Source organism: Calidris pugnax, unplaced genomic scaffold (assembly GCF_001431845.1).
Source record: "Calidris pugnax isolate Ruff unplaced genomic scaffold, ASM143184v1 scaffold27, whole genome shotgun sequence".
Classification (NCBI taxonomy): domain Eukaryota; kingdom Metazoa; phylum Chordata; class Aves; order Charadriiformes; family Scolopacidae; genus Calidris; species Calidris pugnax.
In genome coordinates, this window is record NW_015090893.1 from 19533548 (window position 1) to 19558382 (window position 24835).

Here is a 24835-nt window from a genome sequence, read left to right on the forward strand (position 1 = left end):
CTGGTACCAATGCGGGGAGAGGGGGGCGAGACCGGGCCGTACCAAGGCGGCAGGCGGGGGGGAGGCGGCGGTCCAGGAGGGCGCTGCAGGAGCAGTAGCGGGGTCCAGCGGAGCCGCGGCGCTGGGGCCGGGTTTGGCAACACAAAGGCCGGCGGGTCTGTCCCCGCGGGAACCTCGGAAAAGGGCAAAATAAACCGAATCCGCCTGCCCCGCTCAGCTCCCGCCGGGGCGCTGGGGGGCGCCACCTCGGCGGGCTGGGCGGACGCGGGGCGCGCGGCCCCTTTAAGAGCACCCCCAAAGATGTCGCACGGGGGTTCATGTGCTCGCTCGACCTAGCTTGCTGGTTCTCCACTGACCTTCGCCACGGGCCCTTCGTGGCTCCTATTGGCTCGCAGTGTTCGAGCGCCGCCGTCTGATTTGTGGCCGGCGGCCTGGTCCCGCCCCGGCTATGCCCAGCAGGGTGCGTTGCGGGCTGGCGGCTAGTTCCTGTAGTAGGCCGCAGCGGGGAAGGGGCCGGGGCGGGCGGGTGCAGCGGGGCGATGGCGGCGGCGGCGTAGAGCGGAGCCGGGCGGAGCAGCAGGACCACCATGATCATAGAGAACGTGGACGCTCTCAAGTCGTGGCTGGCCAAGTTGCTGGAGCCGATGTGGGGCCCGGCCGCCGGCTCTGCGAGCGCCCGCTGCGGTTACGGGAGGCTCCGGTTGAAAGGCTCAGGCCCAGGGCCGGGGGTTACCGCCGCCCGGCGCGCTGACCCGGGCCTGTTGTCCCAAAACCTGCCCACCGGCCTCGGGCCACCTCCGCCCCGGAGAAGCCCGGCTGCCCGTCCTCCGAGCGCCGTCTGTAAGGGCGGGTGCGGGCAGCCCCGCACGCAGAGCCCAGAGCCGGTGGGCGAGGGTCGGCGGAACGGGCGGCGGTGCCCGCGGGAGGCTGCCGGGGCTCGGTGAAGCCTCGGCGGAGGGGCTGGGAGCAGGGGCTGCTGTGGGCTCCTGTGTGAGGAAAGCGGCCGTGTCTGTGGAAAGGCCCCGCCGCGCTGGGGTGCCCGTGCCCCGGGTCCGGCCGGGAGGGGGGTTTGGCTGGAGCAGGGTCTCTGAAAGGACACAGGGGTCTCTGAAAGGACACACTTGTCAGTGACGGGCTCCCCACAGAGAACAGCTACGACCCCTTCGAAGTTGCAGGATGTACAGCTGCAATCTGGATTAACTGATATTTCTACAGATATTTTTCTGTCTTTGTATTGTGAATAGGCCCTAGAACTAGTCAGTTGTAGTAGCAGGCTTTTTGGAGGGTCTCCCTGGCACTCGGTGGGATCCCTCTGTCACTCTGTCTGGTGGGGAGCGTGTCTCTCGCTTCCAACCCACCCTCTGCCTGGCCACCAGCATCCCCTCGGGATCCACGCTGCCCTGTGGGGACAGGACTTGGAGAGGAGGGCTCAGGGCAGGCAGTCGTAGAATTTGCTGGTGGGTCCAGACAGTGGAGGGTTCAGGAGTGGAAATACAAATTGGTTTACCTGGAGAGCTGGATGCACCTCACCCCCGCTCCCGTAATGTAATGCCCAAGAGAAACAAGTGTCTGGAGGAAGGAACGGAAATGGTTACAAAGTGATGGATCATCTCCTTTATTTTAAGTTGAAGGTTTATAGTCAGTTGCATGTGGGCACTAGCACTGAATACATCACATTTTGTGTTTGTGTAAGAATTGTAAAATCTGTAAATTTGTGGTTTCTTTGTTGTTAATTGCTACATTTAACGTGGCTTTCATTGAAGGTTGGAAACAGCAAGCCAATTAATTTGATGTAGAGCTGCTTGACTGGCTGCTCCTTGAGAATTTCTGTTTTCTCTACCCAGTTGTCACCTGCTTGGCTTTTTGTGTTTTGTTTGGTTGGGTTTTGGATTTTTTTTTTTTTTTTTTACTTGCAATTATTTGGAGGTCTGTATACTTTATGCTATTGCCTTGTGTTTCTATAGTTAATGTTTTAGGAAATACACAATCCCCTCTCTGAATGTTAAACTTTAAAAAAAAATAAATCTTTGAATCATCAAACATTTAGATTCCTACCTACCGTCTGATAACTTGCATCTGCATTTTTTTAGAGAGGCAAAATGAGGAGTTATTGCTTAATCATTTAACACTGTTAATCTAGTTGATACTTTCAGTGTTTTTCCAGTAGCTGAATAATGGAATCTAAAGCCATTTCCAGTTTAACGATTAGTGACAGTATTGCTGCATGAAGTTGGGTATCTGTGGCCTTTGTGAAGCCAGATAAGGGCCTAGGTAGTGCGGACAGTGGGTCTCTATTCATAACTGCACCCCTTCAGGCGTTTTACCGGTATTAAAGGGTTGTTGTAAAGTTTGCAGACATGGCAATGGTCTTTGGGGAAGGAAAACCCCAGTGCGTTGGGCACAGTAACTTAAACTGTACAGAACGTAGCTGTGTGCATATTTAAAATGAGTTTTTGTGATATATTTCTGAGCTGCTTTTCACAATAATAATGTTTTAATACTTTAAACCCACTTTAATACTTTGCAATAACTGCCCAGTGACTTGTACTCACTCTGCTACTCTGGCAGACTCGGGCTTGGTGGCAGTTGCTGTGCTTAGAGAAAGTTAGGAAGCGATGGCATCTGCTTGCTTGCCCCAGAAGTGGGTCTTTCCGTAAAAAAGGAGGAGGGTGCTTCTTCCCAAGCAAAGCTGAGAAAGGACCGAAAGCGTGGGAAGGCTGTCAGGTGGGAGGGGGGCACAAGGCAACTGCAATAATGTGCTGTAACTGAAAGCTGACTGTGCGGGCTCAGTCCTGCTGGCACGGCTGCACCGGTGTCAGAAAAGCTTCCCCCGTGTCACCAGGTCTCCTTTGGTGGCTCTTCTGGGACAGTGGCAGGGTTTGGGCATATGCCAGCAGAGCCAAGAGCGCTTCTTTCTCTCACTAGATGCGACGCAGACCCCTCAGCCTTAGCCAACTATGTCGTGGCGTTAGTCAAGAAAGACAAGCCAGAGAAGGAGCTGAAAGCTTTCTGTGCCGACCAGCTGGATGTCTTTCTGCAAAAAGGTACCGTGCCTTCTACCGCTTCCTCCCTTTGGGGGCTTCCATTTCACTGGGGGGAGGAGAAAGGGAGATGCACCATTGTTGCTTTCAGAATACTTCTTGTTATCCCTGAATTGAATATTTCTTACGGAGTGGGAAGAAGTAAAGATCTTGTGATTAAAATTTAAAAAAAACCCAAAATCTTATGAAGTTGTGTAGCTTGGTCTTGTTTATGGTGGGTGGGAGGAAATTCTCTGAAATAAGAGTTAGTAATTTCATTTTAAAGTATCGGTCATGCTGGCAGAAGTTTCTCCGGCAGATGTTTGATAACTTTTGACAACCTGCTCCGTATTAATCTGTCAGGCTTCTGTGAGCTTCTCATTGAATCTGAATGAAATTGCAAGATTTTAAACACTTGAAATTCTGACACTCACTGGGGAAGTTACTGTGTATTTTTTTGTGATCTGATATTAAACTGATGATTAGTCTTCTCTGAATGATGTACTCTCATAAAGTTGCGGTAAAGAGGCTGCTGACAGCAGCTCATGGAGGGACTGTGGACTTACTCCTTCATCATGAGTTTGCCCCTTAGAACATTTCAAAGCTGTAAATGTGATTGCAGGGAATGCCTCTGTTGCTGTCTTTGATGTACCTGGTGAATTTCTTTGTCTAAACAAACAACGTCAAGTTCCACAAATGTAATTCCAGCTCCTTAAATGGAGCTAATGCTCATTAGTCAAAGCTGCTGCTGTGAGCAGTCCACCTGGATGACTTTTTTCAGGGACTCTTCTGGTAAATCTGACCGTGCCCTTAAATCACTACGTAACTATGTTTTCTTGTGTTCTGTATCCACAGAAACTTCAGGTTTTGTAGATAAACTTTTCGAAAGTCTGTACACAAAAAGTTATCTTCCTTCTCTTGAACCCCCGAAAGTAGAAGCGAAGCCTGCAGGTCAGGAAAAAGAAGAAGTCAAGGAGGAGGTAATATTGGGTTTTTTTCTACCTACCTGCCTCTGGTTTTCAAATTAGCCATCCTGTACATTGATGAGACAAGATGTGAGAGAAAAATCCACTTTATTGTGACTAATGATCTTTATGATCTCTGTGCACCTGAAGAAAAAGGGAGGATGACCAGATGACCATTCAGAGAAGAACGTTTTAAAATCCCTCTGTAGAGTCTCCCTTTGATCTAGATGAACAGCATTCAGAAATCCTATCCTCCCTGGCAGTAGGAGCTGATAATGATTTGGAGAGGCTTAAGAGAGGGGGAAGAAGTAAAAATATTCCAAAACATTTCCTTTCCAATTGTGTGTATTGTGGGAGGAACAGAAATTATTTTAAATGTTTTCTGTAATACTTGAAATCAGTGAAATGTGGTGGCTTCTATATTGAGGGATAATTGCCTTTAGAAGTGAGGTAGCATCCATTTGCCAACAGTTCTTTCTTTTATCTTGTTTGTAAGTTTTATTGACAGAACTTAAAACAATAGAGTTTCTGAGAAAAATGAAGTAGTATTTCCATAGTTGTCTAAATTTCTTTGTATATTGTATAATCCTGTGCTCCCACTTGTCTAAAATAGATGCTTTTTTCTTCTAAGTTGGTGATTTTCCAAGGGAAGAGGCCTCTTCTTTGTGTTTGTAGCATCCTAATGTACCTGCTTGGGGAGAGAGTTGGGAAAAAATTGCTATAGAAGTAAATGTTCTTTATTTCCATATGCTCTCATCACAGTTTGCAAAGATACTGTAGGCTGATTATGTGGTTTAATTACTGTAGGAAAGATGCAAGTAATGTCAGAGAGTATACGTGAAGTTGTCGTCCCTCCCTGTACTCCAGGGGTGCTGCTGTCCTGCAGGGTTAGGGGCTGCTGCCTTTATAAATGGACCCTAGGGAGCGTTTTTTCTGGCAAGTGCTCTAAATGAGTATCCAGTTTTGTGCTTTTATCTGTGAGCCTAAAATACTGTGAAGGAAAGACCTCGCTGGAGTTGGCTGTTCTGTCCTCAGAGCTAAAGCTGGCTGGGGGGCCATGTGAACAGTTTTTGCTTTAAATCATTTATTTCGAAGTGTGAACTAGTGACGTATCTACTTGGAGAAGTAACTGTCTTTAGCTGTGTTCCAGCTACAAGATGTAGAAAATACCTCATTGGTAGAATCACTTACTGTAATGAACGAGAGAGAGAACTTGTCTTGAATCCTGTTTACAAACAAAATATCAGAGTAGTTTTGTTTTGGGGCATCTCCTCTGCAGAAAAACCTGGAAGATTTGAAACAACCTCTGGTACTTGGTTAATTGTAGTGCCTAAGTGTTCTGGGCAAGTAATACTTAAATATAGTCAGCATCCCATATAAAAACAGTAACTTGAGCTAAATCTTGGTCTTATTTTCTTCATTTTAATAAATAAATATTGATACTCATCCTTGATTGGTAGCTGCCCCTGAAACAGAATTTTCAAGAGTCAGTTGAAGAAGAGCGGGAGAGCAGGAAGAAGAAGTATTCCAGCCCACAGAGAAGCCGTGGAGATTCCAGCGAACAAAGGTTAGTTTTGAGCCAAAATATATTACTATATTCTTCTGTATTTGCTGGCAATCTTTAACTGTGGATTTTTACCTCCTAGGTAGTTTTTTCTTAAAAACAGTGATTTCCTCCTTACTTTTCTGTGTTTGCGATGTGTTATCTGTGTGTTGGTTGTGTATGTGAGAGCCCTTCACTAGAAGTTGGTCACTTCCAAAAAATGACAGTATTTTTCAAATGTTAATACCCAGGAATGTCATCAATTCCAGTTTTTCCCTGGCTGTATGTATGAAAAGCACTGAGGGGTGGCCTTCAGGGGCTGATGGAATTTTTTTCACACAGTGTCAACATGACTTTTAAAACATGTTCTGTTCCAGTCATCTAACTTGGTCACTTTTCCAACTCTTAGTCTTCCCCTCGCTGGTTTCTATGAGTTAGTGCTTCAGCTTTGAGATTCTGCACTTTTCTATGTAGTTTGGGAAATTGACTCAAATGTTTTGCTGTCCAGATTGGATGGGAAGGATGAGCAGTGTCTTGTTACAAGCTTGTTTTGTAATTTGGTTTCCCTTTTCATAAACATGATCCACTCTTTTTATGATTTTTTTTTTTTTTTTTTCCCTAAACCCCCGGGGAAAAAAGGGTTTCCCTTTTCATAAACATGATCCACTCTTTTTATGATTTTTTTTTTTTTTTTCCCCTAGAACCCGAGAGAAGAAGAGAGATGATGGGAAGTGGAGGGACTATGACAGGTACTACGACAGGAGCGACTTGTACAGGGAGAAATCCAGCTGGCGGCGTGGCAGGAGTAAGAGCCGCAGTAAGAGCAGGGGGCTGAGCCGCAGCCGCAGCCGCAGCCGGGGCAGGAGCAAAGACCGGGAGGCAGCCAGGAGCGCGGGTGAGTGCCCCGGGGGCTGCTGCAGGGGGAGGGCTCCTCACCCTCTGCCAGGCTGGAGGTGTCCTTGTGGAGCTCCAGCACATTTTGAGAACTTTGTCTTCCTGAAATTATTAATTAAGATGCTGTTTTTCAGAGTAGAATAATTAAAGGGATTGTTTTCTTCTTTGCTAACCTCTTAATTTATCCACAGGTGAATACCGGTGGATATTGGTCGCTGGTATTTTTGTGCTGGGTGTGTTGACAAAAGCTGCTGATTTATTTGTTGGGTTTTTTTTTCAAAAGATCTGTCTTTTTGCAAAATAGTGCTACCCTCTTTTTCACTTTGTTACTGTGTATTTTTAGAGAAGGTTTCTTTGTAATTGAAGGTGGTTACCATGTGGCTCTTCTAGGGCTAATTGAGGTCAGTTGGAAAAATAAGAGGTACAGGTTCCAGTGGATTTCAACTCATGTTGAGACCCTGATAGATAAGGGCAGGGTGTAGGTTTGTTGTTTCAGGCTTTTCCTCCTGTTCTTTCTGCTTTAAAAAAAAAAGCTGTAATCCAGAATGGAACAAGGAATAGAGGAATGATTTCATGAAGTTAAAAACCTGTTTACATTATGTTTAGTTCTTATTCCATTGGTAAGACTAAGCTCCTTCAAGAACAGTTTAATATGCAAAATACTGGTATTTCGGGAAACACTTATAGCTATGTAGTATCTTTTTTCAAGGCTCTGATATACAGAATAAAGCATGAAGAGTTTATCTAACTTTTTTCTTTTTTTAAACAGAGCACCGAGAGAGATCAAAATTCAAGAGTGAAAGAAATGATGTTGAAGGCTCGTATAACCCGGTTTCTGCGTCTCCCAATAAATCTACCGAACAGTATTCCTCTGCCCAGTCTATTCCCAGTGCTGTCACTGTAATTGCACCTGCACACCATCTGGAGAACACAACAGAGAGCTGGTCAAATTTCTACAACAATCACAGCAATCCCGGTTCGTTTGGCAGAAACCCTCCTCCAAAACGAAGGTGTCGGGATTACGATGGTAAAGTGTCTGTTTCTTAGTTCTCAGTTTCATACTTTGTTTCAATTACTCTGTGACATCTTTTTAGGTATTTACTAAATGTAGGCAGCAAGCCAAAATGCAGCAGCATGTGGATTAAACCTTGTATGTAAAAGGTATTAAAAATATAAAACTGTATGTGGTTTATATTTTAATGGTTTAAAATATGACCTTTGTTTTACTGGGGAACTAACTAGACTTACTGGAAGCAGTTTCCTTATAATCTGAGAGTTACTGGATAAGAGCATAGGAGGTTTGTTCACAATTCTGTATATGTTTGGCAAATATTTGAAGTACTGACAGTTGTGATAAAGATTGCAATATATGTGTTTAACATAAAACAAGTGGTACTTCTGAGTTTTCTTTCCACAGCTGTTATGATGGGTGCATGTATGGTTTTGTGTGCTTTTAGGGAAGATTATTCTAATTTGAATCATTTTGAAACGTCATCTGATAATGTGTTGTTGGGTCAGTGATTGCATGTTTTCTTTAGCAAGAAATTCCAGCAAGAACTGAGATGCTACATATCGCTGACCACAAATTTTTATTTTATTTTTTTTCTAAAACGATTAATTGTTTTGTTTTGCAGAGCGAGGATTCTGTGTGCTTGGTGATCTTTGCCAGTTCGATCATGGAAATGATCCCTTAGTAGTAGACGAAGTCTCCTTGCCAAGTATGATTCCTTTTCCTCCGCCGCCGCCGGGCATCCCCCCCCCTCCCGGCATGCTGCTGCCCCCTCTGCCGGCCCCGGCCCGCAACCTGAGGCTGCCGGTCCCACAGGCTCATCCGCAGGCACCCCCTCCCGTTGTGCTGCCCATCCCAAGTGAGTCAGAACGTCGTGCTCGGGTTCCTTATGGCACCAAGTTAAAATGATGGCTCATTCTGGAAGACCTGGGTGTGTTCACAGGAATGAGTTCAGGTTCCTCTACTAGCCATGAGCTACTCCAAACATTGCCAAAATAATTCGGAAGAATCCGCTTGTAAGATAGGCCCTTGCCAGCACTCCAAAGGGAATGAGGTGAACTGGGCAGGGCAGCGGATTATTCCATGACCCTGCTGGTGTTTGGATTGATTGCTGACAATTGGATTGCTACCTTTTTTTCCCTAATGCAGTAATGTTGAGATTTAATCTCCTGAAACTTCTATAAATTCCTGTAATGTGCTATATTATGTGTTGCTTTTTAGTAGTAGATAAACAGATCTTAGATGTATCAATTCAGCAAAACAGTGATCTCTGAGACTGTTTAGCCCTTTTTTTTTTTATCTTACTGCATCTTGTCATGTAAATTCTGTGAAGAAGCAGAATATTAGCTCTGTGGTTACTCTGTTCTGTACTCTCTATTCCAGTAATGCAGGACATGCTGTGATAGTTGTATCAAATGACAAGAAATTACTTTATATAGGATTAATCCTTAAGTTTTGCATGAGCATTTTAGTGAGTGGAGTTGGCTGGCTACGGGGTCCTTGTAGCTGTGTCCTGGTGGGTTGTGTGGTGCAACTCATGGTCCTTTTCTGGCCACCTAGTAAGAAGGAACATATGTATCGTATATAGTGCAAACAAAGCAGAAACAGCTACACAAATTCTGTGTCTGTGGATGCCTTTTGCCCTATAGTTCTTGGTTTAGAACTGTAATCTAAATGTTGTTGATGTGGTCTCTTGCTCTGAGCAAGCGTTGATTCTCTGTGGCAGAGCTGAAGGAGCTGTTTTAGCTAATGCAAGCTCTAACAATAATAAACCTCTGGGGAAGAAAAGACACTTTTTTCTTTTTTTTTCTTAAAGCTTTGTCCTTTCTGGAAAAGAGAAGAGGTGCTGGAATGAGAGTACCTTACCTGAGCAGGACTTCTCTACTAGGTTTGCAAATATTTACAATCTCGACCTCGCTCAAAGCAAGACATAAACAAATTGCATTGAATTGTTTGCACGTTTTATCTGTGGTGTTATAAGTCTTAGTGATCTGTTCTGTGGTGTCATTGTAGGACCACCGTTAACGCAGTCAAGTTTGATAAATAATCGTGACCAGCCTGGGACAAGTGCAGTGCCCAGTCTTGCACCCGTAGGAGCAAGGCTACCTCCTCCCTTACCCCAGAACCTGCTCTACACAGTATCCGAACGTAAGCACATTCCTTTTTTTACAATCTGCTTGAGATATAAATTTTAAAATTCCTCTGATGTGTGCTAAGAAATTGTTACCTCTGTCTTCCTCCAGTACGTACAAATCTAAAAAGAAGTCTGAGCACTCCCTGGTCAGTGCCTGGCCTGCTCTCGCTGGGTCAGTCACAGCTCTGTCCCTGCTGAGCACGGAGCAGTGGAGCTTCCTTTGGGCTTCCTGTGCTCACAGCAATAGGATTGTGTAGGAAAGGGATCCTTTCATCTTCAGGCTGTTTAGCAGAAGATCAGTAGGCAAAGATGGATCTGCAAACCTGTAATTGGTCTTTGACTCAGTCTTTATTCCCATCCAGTTTTGGCTACTACAGATGAGAGAGATTTTTTATTTTTTTTCAGTCTCTGTATCACAATAATCTCTACGGTCTTCACATACGTTAGTATATACATTAGTACTTTCTTTCTATCTTTTTTTCCAGAATCAACTTAGTTCTAGCTTTCAAACTTAAAAAAAAAAAAAAAAGATGGCTTTCAATGGACATGTTCATCTTCCTTAACAGAGCTCAGATTTTTTAAAAAGTGGGGTTTTATGAGGGGAAATAGCAAAATACCTGGAGAGCTCTAGATTGCTCTATTTGAATCCAACAAATCTTATATGTCTTTGACAATGAAAGGAGTAATGGCATTTGCCATTACTGGCATGTTTTGCTTGAGCAAAATAAGATAATTGAATCTGTGTTTTATGCTATTCCTGCCTGGGTTTTTCTATATAAATATTCTGAATTTTATTCAAAGGAGGGCTCTAGGTCACTTCCATGTCACTTCCTTTGACTTCCACACTTTTCAGAGCTTCAGTCACTCAAGTACCTTGTTAGATAATCGGTCGGTCGGCTCCAAATCAGTCGGGCGTTCGGTGTTCCCATCTGCTGCTTTCAGCACCAGGCCTTCCCACGGGTGGTTCTGTCTCTCTGAGCTCGTGGGGCACCACTTGCCTTCACTCACACCGCGTAATTCTCTTCCCCTCAACATCTGTGCAGGTTCCCACCTCCTGCTCCCAGGCTATTCCGGTACGACGGCTGGTTGCCCTCTCGCACCAGTCGTGTGCCAAAGCCTGGAGAAGGCTCTGGTGGTTCAGCTCACGCACGGTCAATGGAAGTTCTCAACAGAGTCTGAAACTAAACTCAACCATCAGTGTAGAAATTCTGGGGCACCTTTTTTAAATTGTAGAGTCTTTGTTGTTGCTGTGGAATGAGGAGCTGACATACAGAGGGCTTCAGGTCTGTCCAGTCCCCTGTCTAGGAGTTCATTTCTGTTCCAGGGTGCACTGGAACAGAAGTGCACCTGGTTCTGTAGAGGCTTCTCAAAGGCTTTGTTCATTCTAGTTCTTGTATAGTTTTTCCTTTTTATTGGCTGGAAAAAGGCATCGTCCTTGATTTGGGCCTTGAGCTGGAGGAACAATGTCAGTCAATTCTGTCATCTCATGATCACCCCTTTTAATGAAAATAATCCTGAATACCTTACTGGAGCTGGGCAGCTGATCTCTCTCCTACATAGATCAAAGAGAATTTAATAGGTAAGTATTGGTCAAATTACCTGATTTCTCAGATTTCTTTGATTGGAATCATTTAAGTACGTTCTTCCCCAAAAATCCTTTCCTGAAGTAAACTTAGACAGTTGGGCAGAAAAGACTGAAAACCTCTTTGCATCTTAGGCCCTACAGGACAAATGCTCAAACTAAATCTTTTGTTGCTCCCCTTGAAACACTGTCAGATGTCATGAAGGTTGTCACACGGACACCTCCCTGCTTTCTCAGGCAGCTTGTCAGCAGTACTCAGTTATTGTGACTTTTGTGCTTTTCACAAACAGTAACAATCAAAGTAAAAATAAAAATTTAAAAAAAAAAAAAAAATGCCCAAATAGCTGTGGGCATAAAGTTCAGTTGAGGGTTTTAAATGGTTCCACACATTTGCTGTACGACCTCTTTTCTCTCTTCTCTTCATCCAAAACAACTTCTGACTCTTGGACATCCATGCGTTTCCTTAAAGGAAAATTAACCCTGAGTCTTAAACTCATTTGAAAAATTCTTTCATTTCTCTCCTTTTTTTATAGATACATATGAGCCAGATGGCTATAACCCCGAAGCTCCTAGTATTACCAGTGCTGGTAGATCTCAGTATCGACAGTTCTTTACAAGAGCACAAACGCAGCGTCCAAATCTAATTGGCCTAACATCTGGGGAGATGGATACAAATCCAAGAGGTAGGAAGGGTTTCTAGTCATTGCTGTTGCTATTTTTGTCCAAGACCGCCAACACTTATTTTCCGCTTTTTCAGGCTAGAAGCGGCAGTTTTTCTCACTGATCTAGTATTTCAGAGCAATTTTGCGACATCTCTACCTTTTTAAAATGCTAATATGACCATATTAAAGTCAAAGCAGCCTTGTTGATTAAAAATAACCACTTGCTTTGGAATGCTACAAGTGCTTTTGTGTTGATTGGTTGAGTTTTTGTTCCTCTTCAGCCTGTGAAGGCTCTTTCTGGGTGTTGGGTGCTTCTAGAAAGACACTAAACGAGGACAATGGCCCACGAAATCCCAGTCTGCATTTGAGTAACTCTGAACCTGTAACTGGACAGACGTGGATGGAGTCTCAGTGGGGACACATAGGAGATCTCTTTTAGGGGAGAGAACTAAGGGATCTTTTAAGACATTTTTGTTCTGTTAGTGTAACTTTCCTTTTCCCTCCTGCTTTTCCCACCTTGATCTTTAAAAATTGTTAAATTTCAGTGTTTACTGTTACACTCAATGTTTCTTACTCAGCAGATAAGAAAAAGTGGGATTTTTTTTCAGTATTTCCTTCCAGTGACTCATCCTATAAAGAATGTGTTTAAATATTGCAGAAATTGGTGTTACTGTTTTCATCTTAATGAACGTCATAAAGGCAGGGTTGGGGCATTTTGCTGGCCCTGGGATTCTCTCTAAGAGCCCATTCTGCTGTAAGGCGTGGGTGAGTGTTCAGCAGAGGTGCTCCACACCACTGTTTCACAGTCTTCATCAGGAGCATGAAAGGCTTATTGCTCTAAAACCATCTGCCAAAGTACCAATGAAGCTGTTTGCCCCAAAATGCCCAGTCTTCGTTCTCACCAGTGTAACCAGCAGAGCTCTGGCCTCTATAAAAGCCATAGAAAATTCACTTGTGACTCAGACTTCTTTTTAGGAGTTGACGGTTTGCCCTACGCAGGAGACTAAAGCAATAGTGTAATCTTTAAAAGGTTGCAAGCAAATACTTTGCAAATTGTGTCCTAGTGTTTCAGTTTTGTGTTTGTAGAAATTGCTTCAAACCTTAAAACTAATGTCTCTGGGTATAATTTCATGCTATAGTTGTGCTTAATGAACAGTTTGTTGCTGACAACTGGCTGGAGAGATGACAAGGGGACAGAACGGGGAGGAACGGGTTCTTGGTTGATTTTCCACTGCCCAGGGTTAACACGGGAAAGTTGGTTGTGCATTCAGCCCCTACCACCTTCTGCCCACCCTTCTTTCCTTTCGTCCTCAGCATTTTTGTGGGTGTTTTTCCCTGCAGAATCTGAATTTTCAGTACCTCAAAGATGACGTTTTACCTTTGTTTCTTCAAGCTAATGCTAATCTTAAAGGTCAAAATCTCATCCCTGCTGGCTGGACTAAGTGTTTGTTTTCCTCAAATTGTTCAGTTAGGCAAGAAAGTGACCTCTGAAGTAACTTCATAAACAAAACTGACCAACTCAATAAGTATTCCTAATTTTTATGTTTTTAAAATCCATCCTGTTTTGCTGTTTTAAGTGAAAGCTTTTCCAATGTCTTGGTTGATGTGTGGTAAATAACACAGGCCTTTTTCTTTTCCTCCAGCTGCCAATATCATCATCCAGACCGAGCCTCCCATTCCCATTACAAATAACAGCAACGTGACCAGAGTTGTCCTGGAACCAGACAGTAGGAAAAGGTCTCCCAGTAGCATGGAATGCCCACCGTTAAAGAAACCCTGGCTGGGAAAGTAAGAATTAACTACTGCTGAGGAAATGGAATGCACTTCATTGCTATCAGTGCTGGGAATGTAGCCATTCGCTGGTCCTCCTAATGGAGACTAAATACTTGGTGGTGGGAGGAGGTTTTTTTTGTTAATTTTGAGAATGTATACTTTTTATGAGAAACACAAAAGTTAAACGTGCACTAATGTTTGCAGCCACCTGTGTGTGCCTGTCTAAATCACTGCTTTGCTCTCATTTTCTCTAGGCAAGCAAATAACAACCAGACTAAGCCAGGATTTTTGAAGAAGAATCAGTATACTAATACAAAATTAGAAGTTCGAAAAATTCCTTCAGAATTGAACAATATTACTCAACTCAACGAACATTTCAGCAAATTTGGAACTATTGTAAACATTCAGGTAAAAAACAAAGTTCAGGTTTATGCCTGTATGTGGGTATTTGATTTTCCCTGATGCCTTCTTGAATATTGCAGCTGAACTACGTTCCTTGAGAAATCTTAAGGGAGGTTAATGGGGAGAGTAGGTTACCAAGTCCAAAGAACCCTTTTTTTGCCCCGCTCAATTGTATTATTATCTTGATTCTGTAAAAGTATGTTGGTTTCTGCGTTCATGAGGTCTTGAATTTGAAAGGCTTCCAGGTTGAACAGTGTCTAAACCAGCTCAGGTTTTTGAGCAACTTGCATGTAATTTTTGAAAGAGATCTAACAATTTCTGTCTTATACGATAGTCCTACAGTATTTCATAGCCAGGATTTTGATAAAGATGCCACAGGAGAGTCTGTGTATGCATCAGTTTATTACCACTTTGCACCCTAGAACTGGCACCAGTTCAGTGGTGTTCCTTGCACCATAAGAAGGGGAAAAGCACTATATAAGCAAAACACAGGTAGTTACATGGTTAAAATAGCATTTAATTTCGATGTATTTTTCAAGACAAAAGAGGTGCTTCTTAAGCCCTCGGTTAGACATCTAACTAAAAGACAGATTGCTGGGAAGCAGCTGTATTTTTTGAGTTGATAATTTTACGTCTTAGCCCAAAGGATACCATGGTGCTTTCTGCACCTTGATAATGAAATAATGCATTTAAAGATGGTTTTATTCCTGTGATCAATTTTTAGAGAAAAATAGTCTTATTCAAGAATGTTAAAATTGCTTCTTTGAGAGTGTGGAGAACCTTTACATTGCCCATCCTTGGACAGCAGTCTCCTGCGGCATCAGCACTGGGGTCTCCTCAGCAATACCCCCAGGGCAGTTCACATGCTCTGAACATGGGATGCTATTTGTTGGAAGAGGGGGTTTTTGGTTGGTTTTTTTTTCCTTTTAACTTTTATTTTATTTTACTGTATATAGGCTCTGCTGTAAGTATGTGTAATACTTGCCAAAAGGTGTTTGCACTTAATTACATAGAATGTTTTACCTTTATTTTGAGATGCTAATATCATGGCATATCCCACTCAATAATGCAGGCTATTTGTAGATTGGTTTTCTTCCTTAGAAATAATGCTTTCTGATGACCTTTTGGTTTAGGTTGCTTTCCAGAACGATCCCGAAGCTGCTCTAATCCAGTACTTGACTAACGACGAGGCGAGGAAGGCCATCTCCAGCACGGAGGCAGTTCTGAACAACCGGTTCATCCGGGTGCTGTGGCACCGGGAGGGCGAGCAGCAGCCCCCGCCGCAGCCGCCGCAGCCCGCCCCGCAGACCCTGCACCACCAGCTGCACCTCCAGCAGCAGGCCCTGGCCACCTCCCCTGCCGTCACCATGCACAGCAGCCTCTCAAAGGTACGGGGAAGGCGGTGGGTGTTTCTGAGTGACCACTGCTGTGAAAAAGCAGAGTGTATAATCTTGCAGTTTTTAACATCTGTTGATGCGTGCCCAGGTGATGAATAAACCACCAGCCTCTGGTGCCTATGTCCTTAACAAAGTCCCAGTGAAACGCCGCCTTGGAGCAGCGGGTGGAAACCAGCCTGATCTGAGCCAGTCTGGAGCTGCGGTCGAGGATTCCCAGGTATGAAGATGGTCAGCCTTCATCAACATACGTTCTGTTAAAGCCTCGGCCCAGGTGGTTATGTTCCTCCTCACTAACACTCCGTGCAGCCTTGGTCAGTCACTTCCTGGTTCCATTGGCTGTTCATGTAAAACAGGGACAGTGACTTCAGAAACAAAGGATGAGGATTTCAAGTAGCATAAAATATTTTTGGGTTGTTTCATAGTAAACAAATTTGACAGCCTGTATGTGATGGCAGCTTTATGTTGGCGAATCTAATTGTTTTCCCGTTGATCTTTGAGCTGATGTTGTGCTTTAAGGCCAGAAGCTTGCAGAATACTTCTGCATAGGGTTCAAGCTGATAAAGTTTAATTCACACTGATACCATTGTGCAGCGTGTGTTCTTGGCCAGGGAGAACTCCTTCTTTTGAGACAGGAAGTCTGCAGGGGACTTGTGCTGCCACGTTTGATCAGACAGTGTGACGTTAGGCTGTGGCTGCAAAGCAGAATGTAACACAGATCAGCTTCAGTAGTCTCCACAGTGGATATAAGGATACAGGGAATTCTGGATGAAGAGTCTTTTGCAGAAATCCTTATAACATGAGTTTGAACTGAGCATTTGCTTCCGAGCAAGGTGACTGTTAGACCGGTGCCTCTATACGTGTGGTTTCATTGCCTTGGCCTTTGGTTTCGTTGCACAAATCCTGAAGTTTGTGTTGGTGTTTCAGAGAATACCTTCCTCTAACACTTGGTAATGGTATATCGCTTTCGATTTCAGTTATTAGATATTTGTGTGTGTGTGGTTTTGCTATTTCAGACATTTTCTACACCTACAAGCCACTCAAAAATGGTTTACAGTTCTTCAAACCTAAAGACATCGATGAAGCCTGGTGCAGGGTCTAAACCGCATGATGTGCAAGAAGCCCTTAAAAAAAAACAGGTACTTTGCTATTCATTGGCCAACTGACAGTGTATGATCAAAGTGCCTTATGAAGAAGGTTTGATAGGCACCTTCAGCCTCAAATATTGCTGTATGGCTTTCTGCATGGGGGGGTGGTGTTGTCTGACTGTCTTGCAAACGCAGCCTGAGGTCAATGGTGGGGACGGGAGTGTTCCTTTTGGGGTGTCTTTTGTGACACATTTGGTCATGGGGGTTTCCTGGGTTTTCTTGAGGCATTTCTCTGGTTTTAATCTCTGCAGGTATGAGACACTTACATGGCATGATAGGATATCTTTCTTAATAGGTGTCCAAGAGGGACAAAAATTTAGTATAAATCTAATATAGTCCTTCACAGCAGCAAGTTAGCAACTCTTCATTGGTTTTTTTCTGGATCCGATACACTTCTCACTTGTGCATTTTGCAGACTGTTAGTTTTTGTGACAGCCTTCACTTCTGTAGCTTGAAGGAGAAAACATGATGTCAATGAGTACATGTGATGCCAGACTGCTTTTTACTGATTAAAAGAATTTTCTTCTCGTATAGGAGGCGATGAAACTGCAACAAGACATGAGGAAAAAGAAGCAGGAGATGTTAGAAAAACAAATAGAATGTCAGAAGGTAAAAATGGAATGTCATCTTCTGAAATCCAACCTGTCTGTTCAGTGTTGTTTTTACCTGGAATTTTATATTCCTGCTCTTTTATTAATACACAGATGTTGATATCCAAGCTGGAGAAAAATAAGACCATGAAACCAGAAGAAAGAGCAGAAATAATGAAGACCTTAAAAGAACTAGCAGGAAAAATATCTCAGTTAAAGGATGAATTGAAAACTTCATCTGCAAGCTCTACACCATCAAAGTTAAAGTCCAAGACAGAGGTATTTATTGCGCAGGACACTTGCCTGCCTCTCTCTTGTAACTATGTCTAATGCAATGGCCTAAAAATGCAGCAGCATTAGATGAAAGTGCTTCCAAGCAGTATTTTGAATTTGAGAACGATAACCCTGGCCAAGCAAGCTGTGGTTCAGAGGAACTCGGGTGACTTCGTTCAAATGGAGCTCAACTGGCTCCATTCAGGCTTGTTCCAGTTATAAAGCAGGGAATTCTGGGTCCCCCAAAAAATGGGTTTGGGGAGGGGCATGGAGAAAATTAAAATAAACTGAATTTAGAGGAAAGTATGGATATTGTGTACTGATCTGTCTGTATCATAAATGTATTGCTGAAGAAGTGCAATGAAGCAGTAAAACACATTACAGTTCTGCCTTTCCCTTCCATTTCCTCTTTGTGCACCTCTTCCTTTAAGGCACAAAAGGAACTCTTGGATGCAGAACTGGACTTCCACAAGAGACTCTCTTCTGGAGAAGACACAACTGAATTGCGAAAAAAGCTAAATCAGTTACAAGTAGAGGTGAGTTTGTCTGCATTGATGCTTTTACTGTATTTGTGCTATATAAAGGTTTGAAATCCTTTCAGACTGAGGACGGCTGTGTCTGTCTTTCCCCCCGAGCAGGCTGCCCGGTTAGGAATCCTGCCCGCTGGGCGCGGGAAGACGTCGCCAGCCCAGGGAAGAGGCCGAGGCCGGGGCCGTGGGGGCAGAGGAAGGGGCATGTTGAATCACATGGTGGTGGATCATCGTCCCAAAGCACTGACAGTGGGAGGCTTCGTGGAAGAGGAGAAAGATGAATTGTTACAGCACTTCTCTGTAAGTACGAGGTCATGTTAAGTGGTGGCCAAACTGTAACTCTGAGATTACGTAGGGAACCAGTCCCCTGAACACGTGTTTACTTGCTAAGAGGGGTGTGATAAGAGCTCTGTAAGTAACTGGGGGGTTTCAGAATTCTTGAAGATGTGAGTCTTTCTGTTTCTGTTAGTGCAAACAAACCAATGACTTCAGCCTGAATTCATGGAACAGGCCGTGGATAAGCAAACGCTTTCAAGAGTTAACAAGGGTGTAAACATAATGTCATTTATAGCTGCGTTACAATAGCTGCCTGATGCATCCTTGTCATGGGAAAAGCTAAATAGCCTGTTCTTATTAATTCTGCATTACAATAGTTTAAAACAGATGCTAGAAGGCTGAAAAATACTTATCAGCCTCTGTCTGGTTACAAATTATTTTTCAGATTAGCAATTCATACCATTTATCTGTTTTCTCTCCAGCTCAAGAGGCAAGGCACTGTTTTGCTAAGCAGGGCAGCAATTCAAGGAAGCTAAATTCATTTAGGAACTCGTGGTGGAGCAAGCAGCTTGCTAGTTTGCAGCTAAGCTAACGGACCTGTTAGCATCATAACTAAGTTAATATAACAAAGGAAAATCTTTTGCAGATCAATGAGCTTGCTTGATGAGTTTAAAGTAGAAGAACAACCAAGGGCAGAAGAGAATAAGGGAAATAGTGAATTCAAAGAATTCATTTCTGAGCTATAAATTAATACACATATTTCCTTTCCTCCTGCAAAATTAAGCTCCACTTATTAGAATAACAGAAAAGAGGAGTTTTTGCCCAAAACTACAGGTACAAGTGCTGCAATATTGCTGAATGACACAGCTGAGATTTCTCTGGCTCTCACCTTTCTGTCCAAAAAGTAACATTTTAGTGGCACGTCAGTAGCACATGATGCTCATGGGTTTGGAGGAGAATATTACTACTGTTCCTAACCAATTTTTCTCTCACAGAAATTTGGAGATATTGAAGACCTTCAAGAAGAGGATTCCCCATTAAGTGTTGTTCTAACTTTTAAATCTCGCTCAGAAGCTGAGAATGTAAGTAGAATAATGCATTTTTTTTGCTTTGTTTTTAAAATAAGAATTTTTAACTTCTTGTGTGCACCTTTGTATTTTAAAGTAGAGCAGGCTTTGGTCGCTCTAGTTCGAGGCAGATGGTGTGGGTGTTTGTGGCTACAGCCTGGGGTGTCACTGAGAGGAAGATCCCTGGTCCCTCAGGGGTAAGATGGGCCTTTGCTGACAAAGGGTGTGTGTCCCACTCAGTGCAGGGCTCTGCATCCTCCCGCATCGCTGCTCGGTGAGCGCTGTTGGGCAGGTGTAGGGCTCAGTGACGTTGCTCTCGGAGGGGCTGACATGGGTGGTTGTGGGTCAGGAGACCTCCAGGTGTGCGTCTGCGCGGTGGGCACTGAGGCCAGGTCACTGGCTGTTGGAAACCTTCTCTGCTCAGTTCTCTCTTTGAAAACATGTTCATTTGGATGCAATCCAGGCTGCTAACCAGGGGTCCCGCTTCAAAGACCGAAGGCTACAGATCTCGTGGTACAAACCGAAGGTACCCTCTGTGTCCACAGAAATCGAGGAAGAGGAGTCGAAGGAAGAGGTATGAAAAAGTGTTAAAAACCTAATCGCTGCTTTAGGAATCTAACAGCTAAGAGCTCTTCTAGGATACAGTACTCTGTTTACTGGAGAAATTTCATAAAAGGTGGTTTTGCAAACTAGAAATTTAACTGGTTTTGAATAGTCAGGTACGTTTTCCATGTTTTTAGAAAAGGAAAAAGGGAAAAAACCACACTTTCGGGATGGGATGTTTGTCAGCTACAAAAGTAAACCTCATGTTCTCTGTCTGCAGCTGCTGCTCTTTTTACTCCACAGCATTAGTGCTCCACTGGAGGATAAGTTACAGATATTCTTTCCTGTAATTGTGAACACGTGAAGCTTTTAAAGGGTTTTCCCTCCAGGCATTTAGCAGGGTGCAGGACTGTTGTGTCGGGAGGGAGAGGGGGGGTGGTTATTCCTGCTCCCACAGAGGTTTGTCCATCCCTTCCTTTCCTGAGGGGTGAGGCTGCTGCTCCTTCCCCAAGCCCTGGGGAGTGTCACTGTGTGTGTGAGACATGGGGTAAACATGAAACTGACCTAAATTGGAACCAACGCTGTGTTGGGTGACATGTTTCTGAGGGTACAGCATGGAGTACTTTGTTTAAAAGTATGTTTTTTCTTCACCTTAGGAGACTGAAACCTCAGATTTATTTTTGCACGAAGATGATGATGATGATGACGAAGATGAGGATGAATCCCGTTCCTGGAGAAGATGAAACTTGATGTTGGAAATGTATAATTTTAGGAAAATAGTTCAAGCTACATCTTTTAAACATTTATTTAAGGAAGTTGATGAGCCAAAAAAGCTTTACTTTCTTTTCAAACCACAAGATTTCGAGTGAGCAGAGTTTGTTACCAGAACATTTCGGATGCAGAGCTGTGAGGCTGAAGGAGCCAAAGGCCCAGTAACATTTTCCAGAATTGTCAGCTCAGCAGGGTGGTGAATTTTTCTATTTAAGAAGGATAAAAAAAAGAGAGAGGGGGGAAAAATATTAGTATTTTCTTGTCCTCTTTTTGTGTCACCTGTATTACCTTGTTTTGGGTTTTTTATAATGTGATTGTTTTGTTAGTTTATAATTGAAAAGATATTACAGGTTTTATTTAGCAATATTATGGGGTTGGGGAAAGATGCAAACTTTCATTAAATGTTATGAAAGAAAAAATTGCCTCATTTGCTAATTGAAAAAAGGGTAGCATTTTATTTCATATGGAATCACTTCCTGTAGGAATTCTTTGTGGCCAGATCCAGGAGTGATTTATTTCAGTATGTTCGAAAGCCACACAGTTTCTCTGTTCTGCTCCTTTTTGTGAGAGGAGGTGGAGGAAGCAATTTAACAGGGTATTATTATAGTATTGTCCGTTCACTCTGTTTCTTCAGATTCTGCTTCACAGAAACATCAGCAATGGCGCATTTTTGAGTGAGTCTTCACTCGCTGTTGATTTTCATCTGTAGTTTCAGGCCAAGGTTCAAGTCAGACTGTTGTTTACTGCATTTCAGTATTTGTGGGCAGGAGTGTGATGAGTTGTGTACGGCCCCAAGGAGGGCACCTGGCCGGGTTACCCCCTGCTGGGGGGACTCCCCTCCTCTCCCGGTCCCGGCTGGGTGTTTCTGGGCAAACCACGTTGGTGAAGGGCCTGAGGGACTGGGGTGTGCTGCTCCGGGGACAGCAGTGCTTTGGGGGGCAGTGCTGGAGGGGCGTTCAGAGCGGGCCGGGGGGGCTATGAATTCAGCTGCAAGTAGAGTTTGGCTCAGACCCATTTAAGATTAACACTTTACATTCTCAGTCACCTGATGGCTGTACTGTTTTAAAACACCCCTCCATAGTGACACCCCAAAGCGGTGTGTACTCCGAGAGCGGGTCCCTGAGCCAAGGCTGTACCTGTCCCTGGCTCCTGCTGGCACCCACTGAGCGTCGGCCCGCGCTGTCCGTGTGCCCAGCACCTCTGGTACAGTGTTTGTACCTGCTGGACAAAACACACAAAGTCGGTGCAAAAATCCCCTCCTCTTTTGAATAATTAGCACATTGGTGTATTTGCCAGCAAGTTCCCAACTGAAGGAAATACCCTCCAGACCCTTTGGCTGGGGATGGTCTGAGCCCGGGGGTGACCCGCAGCCCAGCCTGTCTCGGGGTTCCTGTCCCCTGCCCTGGGTGGCCCTTGGCCGGGGACACTCTGACTCAAACCAGTCTCGTTTGCTGTTCCCTTCTCAGAGTTCTCTCTCCTCGCACTGAAACCTCACCCCTTTATCTGTAATTGGACTTTCTTGCTAATACTGAGGCTAAATTGCAGGCGTGAAGAAACGAGGGGAACTAATCCTCTGTACTTCAAAGAATGTCTTGCTTTTCTCCCGTCACCTCTAATGGATTTTTTTAATGTCTATGGCTCAGTCAGTGTATATTTTGAAAAATCCATTGCGACAAACATATAAAGTCGTGACAGTTTAAAAAAAGATAGAGGGAACAAAAGGATTTATATATTTTTTTGTACAGAGTTTTTTCTTAAACTGTATAATTTTGTAAATATTTTGCTTTTTTTGTGTACTAAAACTACCAGCGTATAGATTTCAATAAGAACTGTTGTATTTTTGTATTTGGAAAATGAAAATTACAGTGAGTGAAGCTGTAAGAAAAATTGCAGTAGCCTTTGACACGCGTAGAATGGGATTCCTTTTCATATGGTTTTAGCTGAAGGTGACAGCGGGCTGGGACCCCGTCTGCGGGGACACGCGCCCCGACACGCTGCGGCTGAACCGCTGGGGCGACAGAGGAGGGAGCTGGGTAGGGGGGAATTCAAGGATTTTTATTTTTTTTTTCTTTTTTTTTTGACAGTTTGCTTTGATTTGGGATTCTATCCCCTTAGAGCTGCCATAACCCCCAGGTGACATCCAAAGGGATTTGGGAGCGCTGTGCCCTTGCCCAGCCTCTGCCTCCAGGGCTCCCCACCGCCTTACGGGGGGTTGAGCGATGGGCCGGGGAGCGGTACCGGCTGGTTGAGGGGGAGGAAAACGGTTTGGAAGTGCCCTTTATTGGCCAAAGCTTCTGTTGCCCTGGATTTAGGGCATATTCGGCTGCATTAGACTGTTTGGGGGAGTTTGGTTTGGTTTTGTTGGTTGGTGTTAAAAGGTAATATAACAGTGCAGCTTGCTTTTGGTTTATGGCAACACTTTGTTGTGAAATTCAGGGGTATTTTCAGACCATACCTTAGGCAGGATTTATAACCAGCAGGGAACAGGGCAGAGCCAGGGGTGTTTATCTGGGGGTGTAACTAGAGGTACCAGCCTGAGCCTGGGGCAGAGACACGGAGGGGTGTGCGATAACAAAGTCCCTGATAGGAAGAATGACCTCCCCTTCCCTTCCTGAATTAACCTACACAGAAAGAACAAAACAAACTCCAGAGCTGAAAAGAGAAATCTGGGAAGAGTTGCCTGCTTATTGGGGAAACAACACTTTTTACTTTTAACAAGATCATGTGAAAAGGAATAAAGTTGCTCTTGGTGTATAGTAAACTTGTACTATAGTTTTTACAAATTGTGAACTTGTGTAATAGTATAATAGGAGATATTGTTGAATTTCTAACTGTTTATACATTTAAATTCATATATGTAATGTTTGTTTTATTGATTACAATCTGAATTTCTAAGATGCATGTTGACTTTTTTGCAATAAAGATATACTATGGAATGGTTCAAGATTTAGAAAAGACGAAGAAAATTCTAACTTAAATAAATTGGACAGCAGAACCATTCCAAAAAAATTACAATGATCACAAAAAGAGTGTTATCGCTTTCTTGGCGTGGGGGCATTTGTGCGAGAGGGGTGTTTGTGTGTAAGGTGTGTGCAGTGTTGTTCTGCTGAGCCCTCAGGTGTGTCCGTGCCCTGAAACAGCACTGCTGGGCACAGCTGAGCTGGGGGGAGATACAGGGGGGGTGGGAGGGATTCCAGTAAACGCTATTTCACATTTTGGGGAGGGTTCAAAGTTTAACAGAAAATGGAAAATGTTCTCTAGAGATTTTGCAGGTCTGGAGTATTGCTGGGTATTGGAAATAGTGGGTGCAAAACACGGGATTATAGACATGCAAATTCTAACCCCTTTGAATTTGGTCTGAAAACTCATTCATTCTGTTACGAACTTTGTTCTTTGTCTTTGCTTTTTACAGCAGTTCCTGTTACCCCCTTCTCTTTCCTCGGTTGCTTTCAGGAATGTGAATGGTGGGTTATGATCCAGGCTTTTTAAAAGCCTTTTTCCTGTGTGCTCCCTTCCCTTCCCTCACCTGCCTGGTCGGTGGGACCCTCATGCATGATGGGTTGGTGGGACCCTCATGCATGACGGGTTGGTGGGACCCACCTGCCCGGTCGGTGGGACCCTCATGCATAACAGGTTGGTGGGACCCTCATGCATGACGGGTTGGTGGGACCCCGCACTGACCAGGCCTTTTACCAGGGTGGGAATTTCTCTTTTTTCCTTTCCTGGACATTTTCTCCTCGTCGGAACTTTAGGCTCTTCCCGCTGCCCTGTGTGTCAGTGCTCCATGGCCACCAGGCCCTCTCCCCACCTCCTGCAGGACGCGGTGAAGCCCTCTGAAGAGCTGGAGCCCCGGCACTGCGTGGGGAACGTTTCACACTCACCTCAAATACTTCTTTCTTCCTACATGATCAAACTTAACGTTAACAGTGAAAGGGAGTGCAAAGAAGAAAGGGCACTAGCATCTCTCTCTCTCTGTGTGGCTTTGGATCATTTCTTCCCCAGCTCCCCGTGTCGTCCCAGCACATCCAGCGGGGTTCGGCCGCTCCCCAGGGACCGGGGTCTCCCCAAAGGGCGCTTGAGGAGCAGCTCCTGTCACTGGGCACACAAGGGACACCCAGGGAATGGCTGGCACGGGTCAGACCGAGTCTCTTCAGCAGGTGCAGCCGTGGGGTGTGAAGAGCGACGGTCCCTGCAGAGGTCTCAGAGAGGAATCGGGACTGTAACCTGTCTCTGGGACCCAACTCCATCCCAACCAGCCC

At 44.2% G+C, this 24835-nt stretch overlaps 2 protein-coding genes across 4 annotated transcripts in view; one reads left to right on the forward strand and one right to left on the reverse strand.

Annotated features, from left to right (window-relative positions):
- The window catches only part of LARS (leucyl-tRNA synthetase), a 24511-nt gene extending 23922 nt beyond the window's left edge, over positions 1-589 (reverse strand). Inside the window, exon 1 of the mRNA XM_014947786.1 lies at positions 43-589. Within this exon, the coding sequence (XP_014803272.1) occupies positions 43-589 (547 nt within the window). The remainder of the gene's footprint in view (positions 1-42) is intronic.
- On the forward strand, positions 510-23603 carry RBM27 (RNA binding motif protein 27). Of its 3 annotated transcripts, XM_014948003.1 has the most exons (22): positions 510-646; positions 2926-3044; positions 3876-4000; positions 5446-5552; positions 6230-6423; positions 7192-7449; positions 8057-8290; positions 9248-9319; positions 9445-9579; positions 11681-11830; positions 13453-13597; positions 13837-13990; positions 15118-15372; positions 15470-15598; positions 16395-16517; positions 17061-17135; positions 17231-17395; positions 17821-17925; positions 18028-18219; positions 19191-19277; positions 19726-19836; positions 20462-23603. In XM_014948003.1, exons 1-22 carry the CDS (start codon positions 588-590, stop codon positions 20546-20548), a joined length of 3081 nt encoding a protein of 1026 aa, XP_014803489.1. In that variant the 5' UTR covers positions 510-587; the 3' UTR covers positions 20549-23603. The 3 variants fall into 3 exon arrangements, with proteins under 3 accessions (XP_014803489.1, XP_014803491.1, XP_014803490.1); XM_014948005.1 differs by lacking the exon at positions 11681-11830; XM_014948004.1 differs by lacking the exon at positions 9248-9319.
- Positions 23604-24835: the final 1232 nt, after the last annotated feature.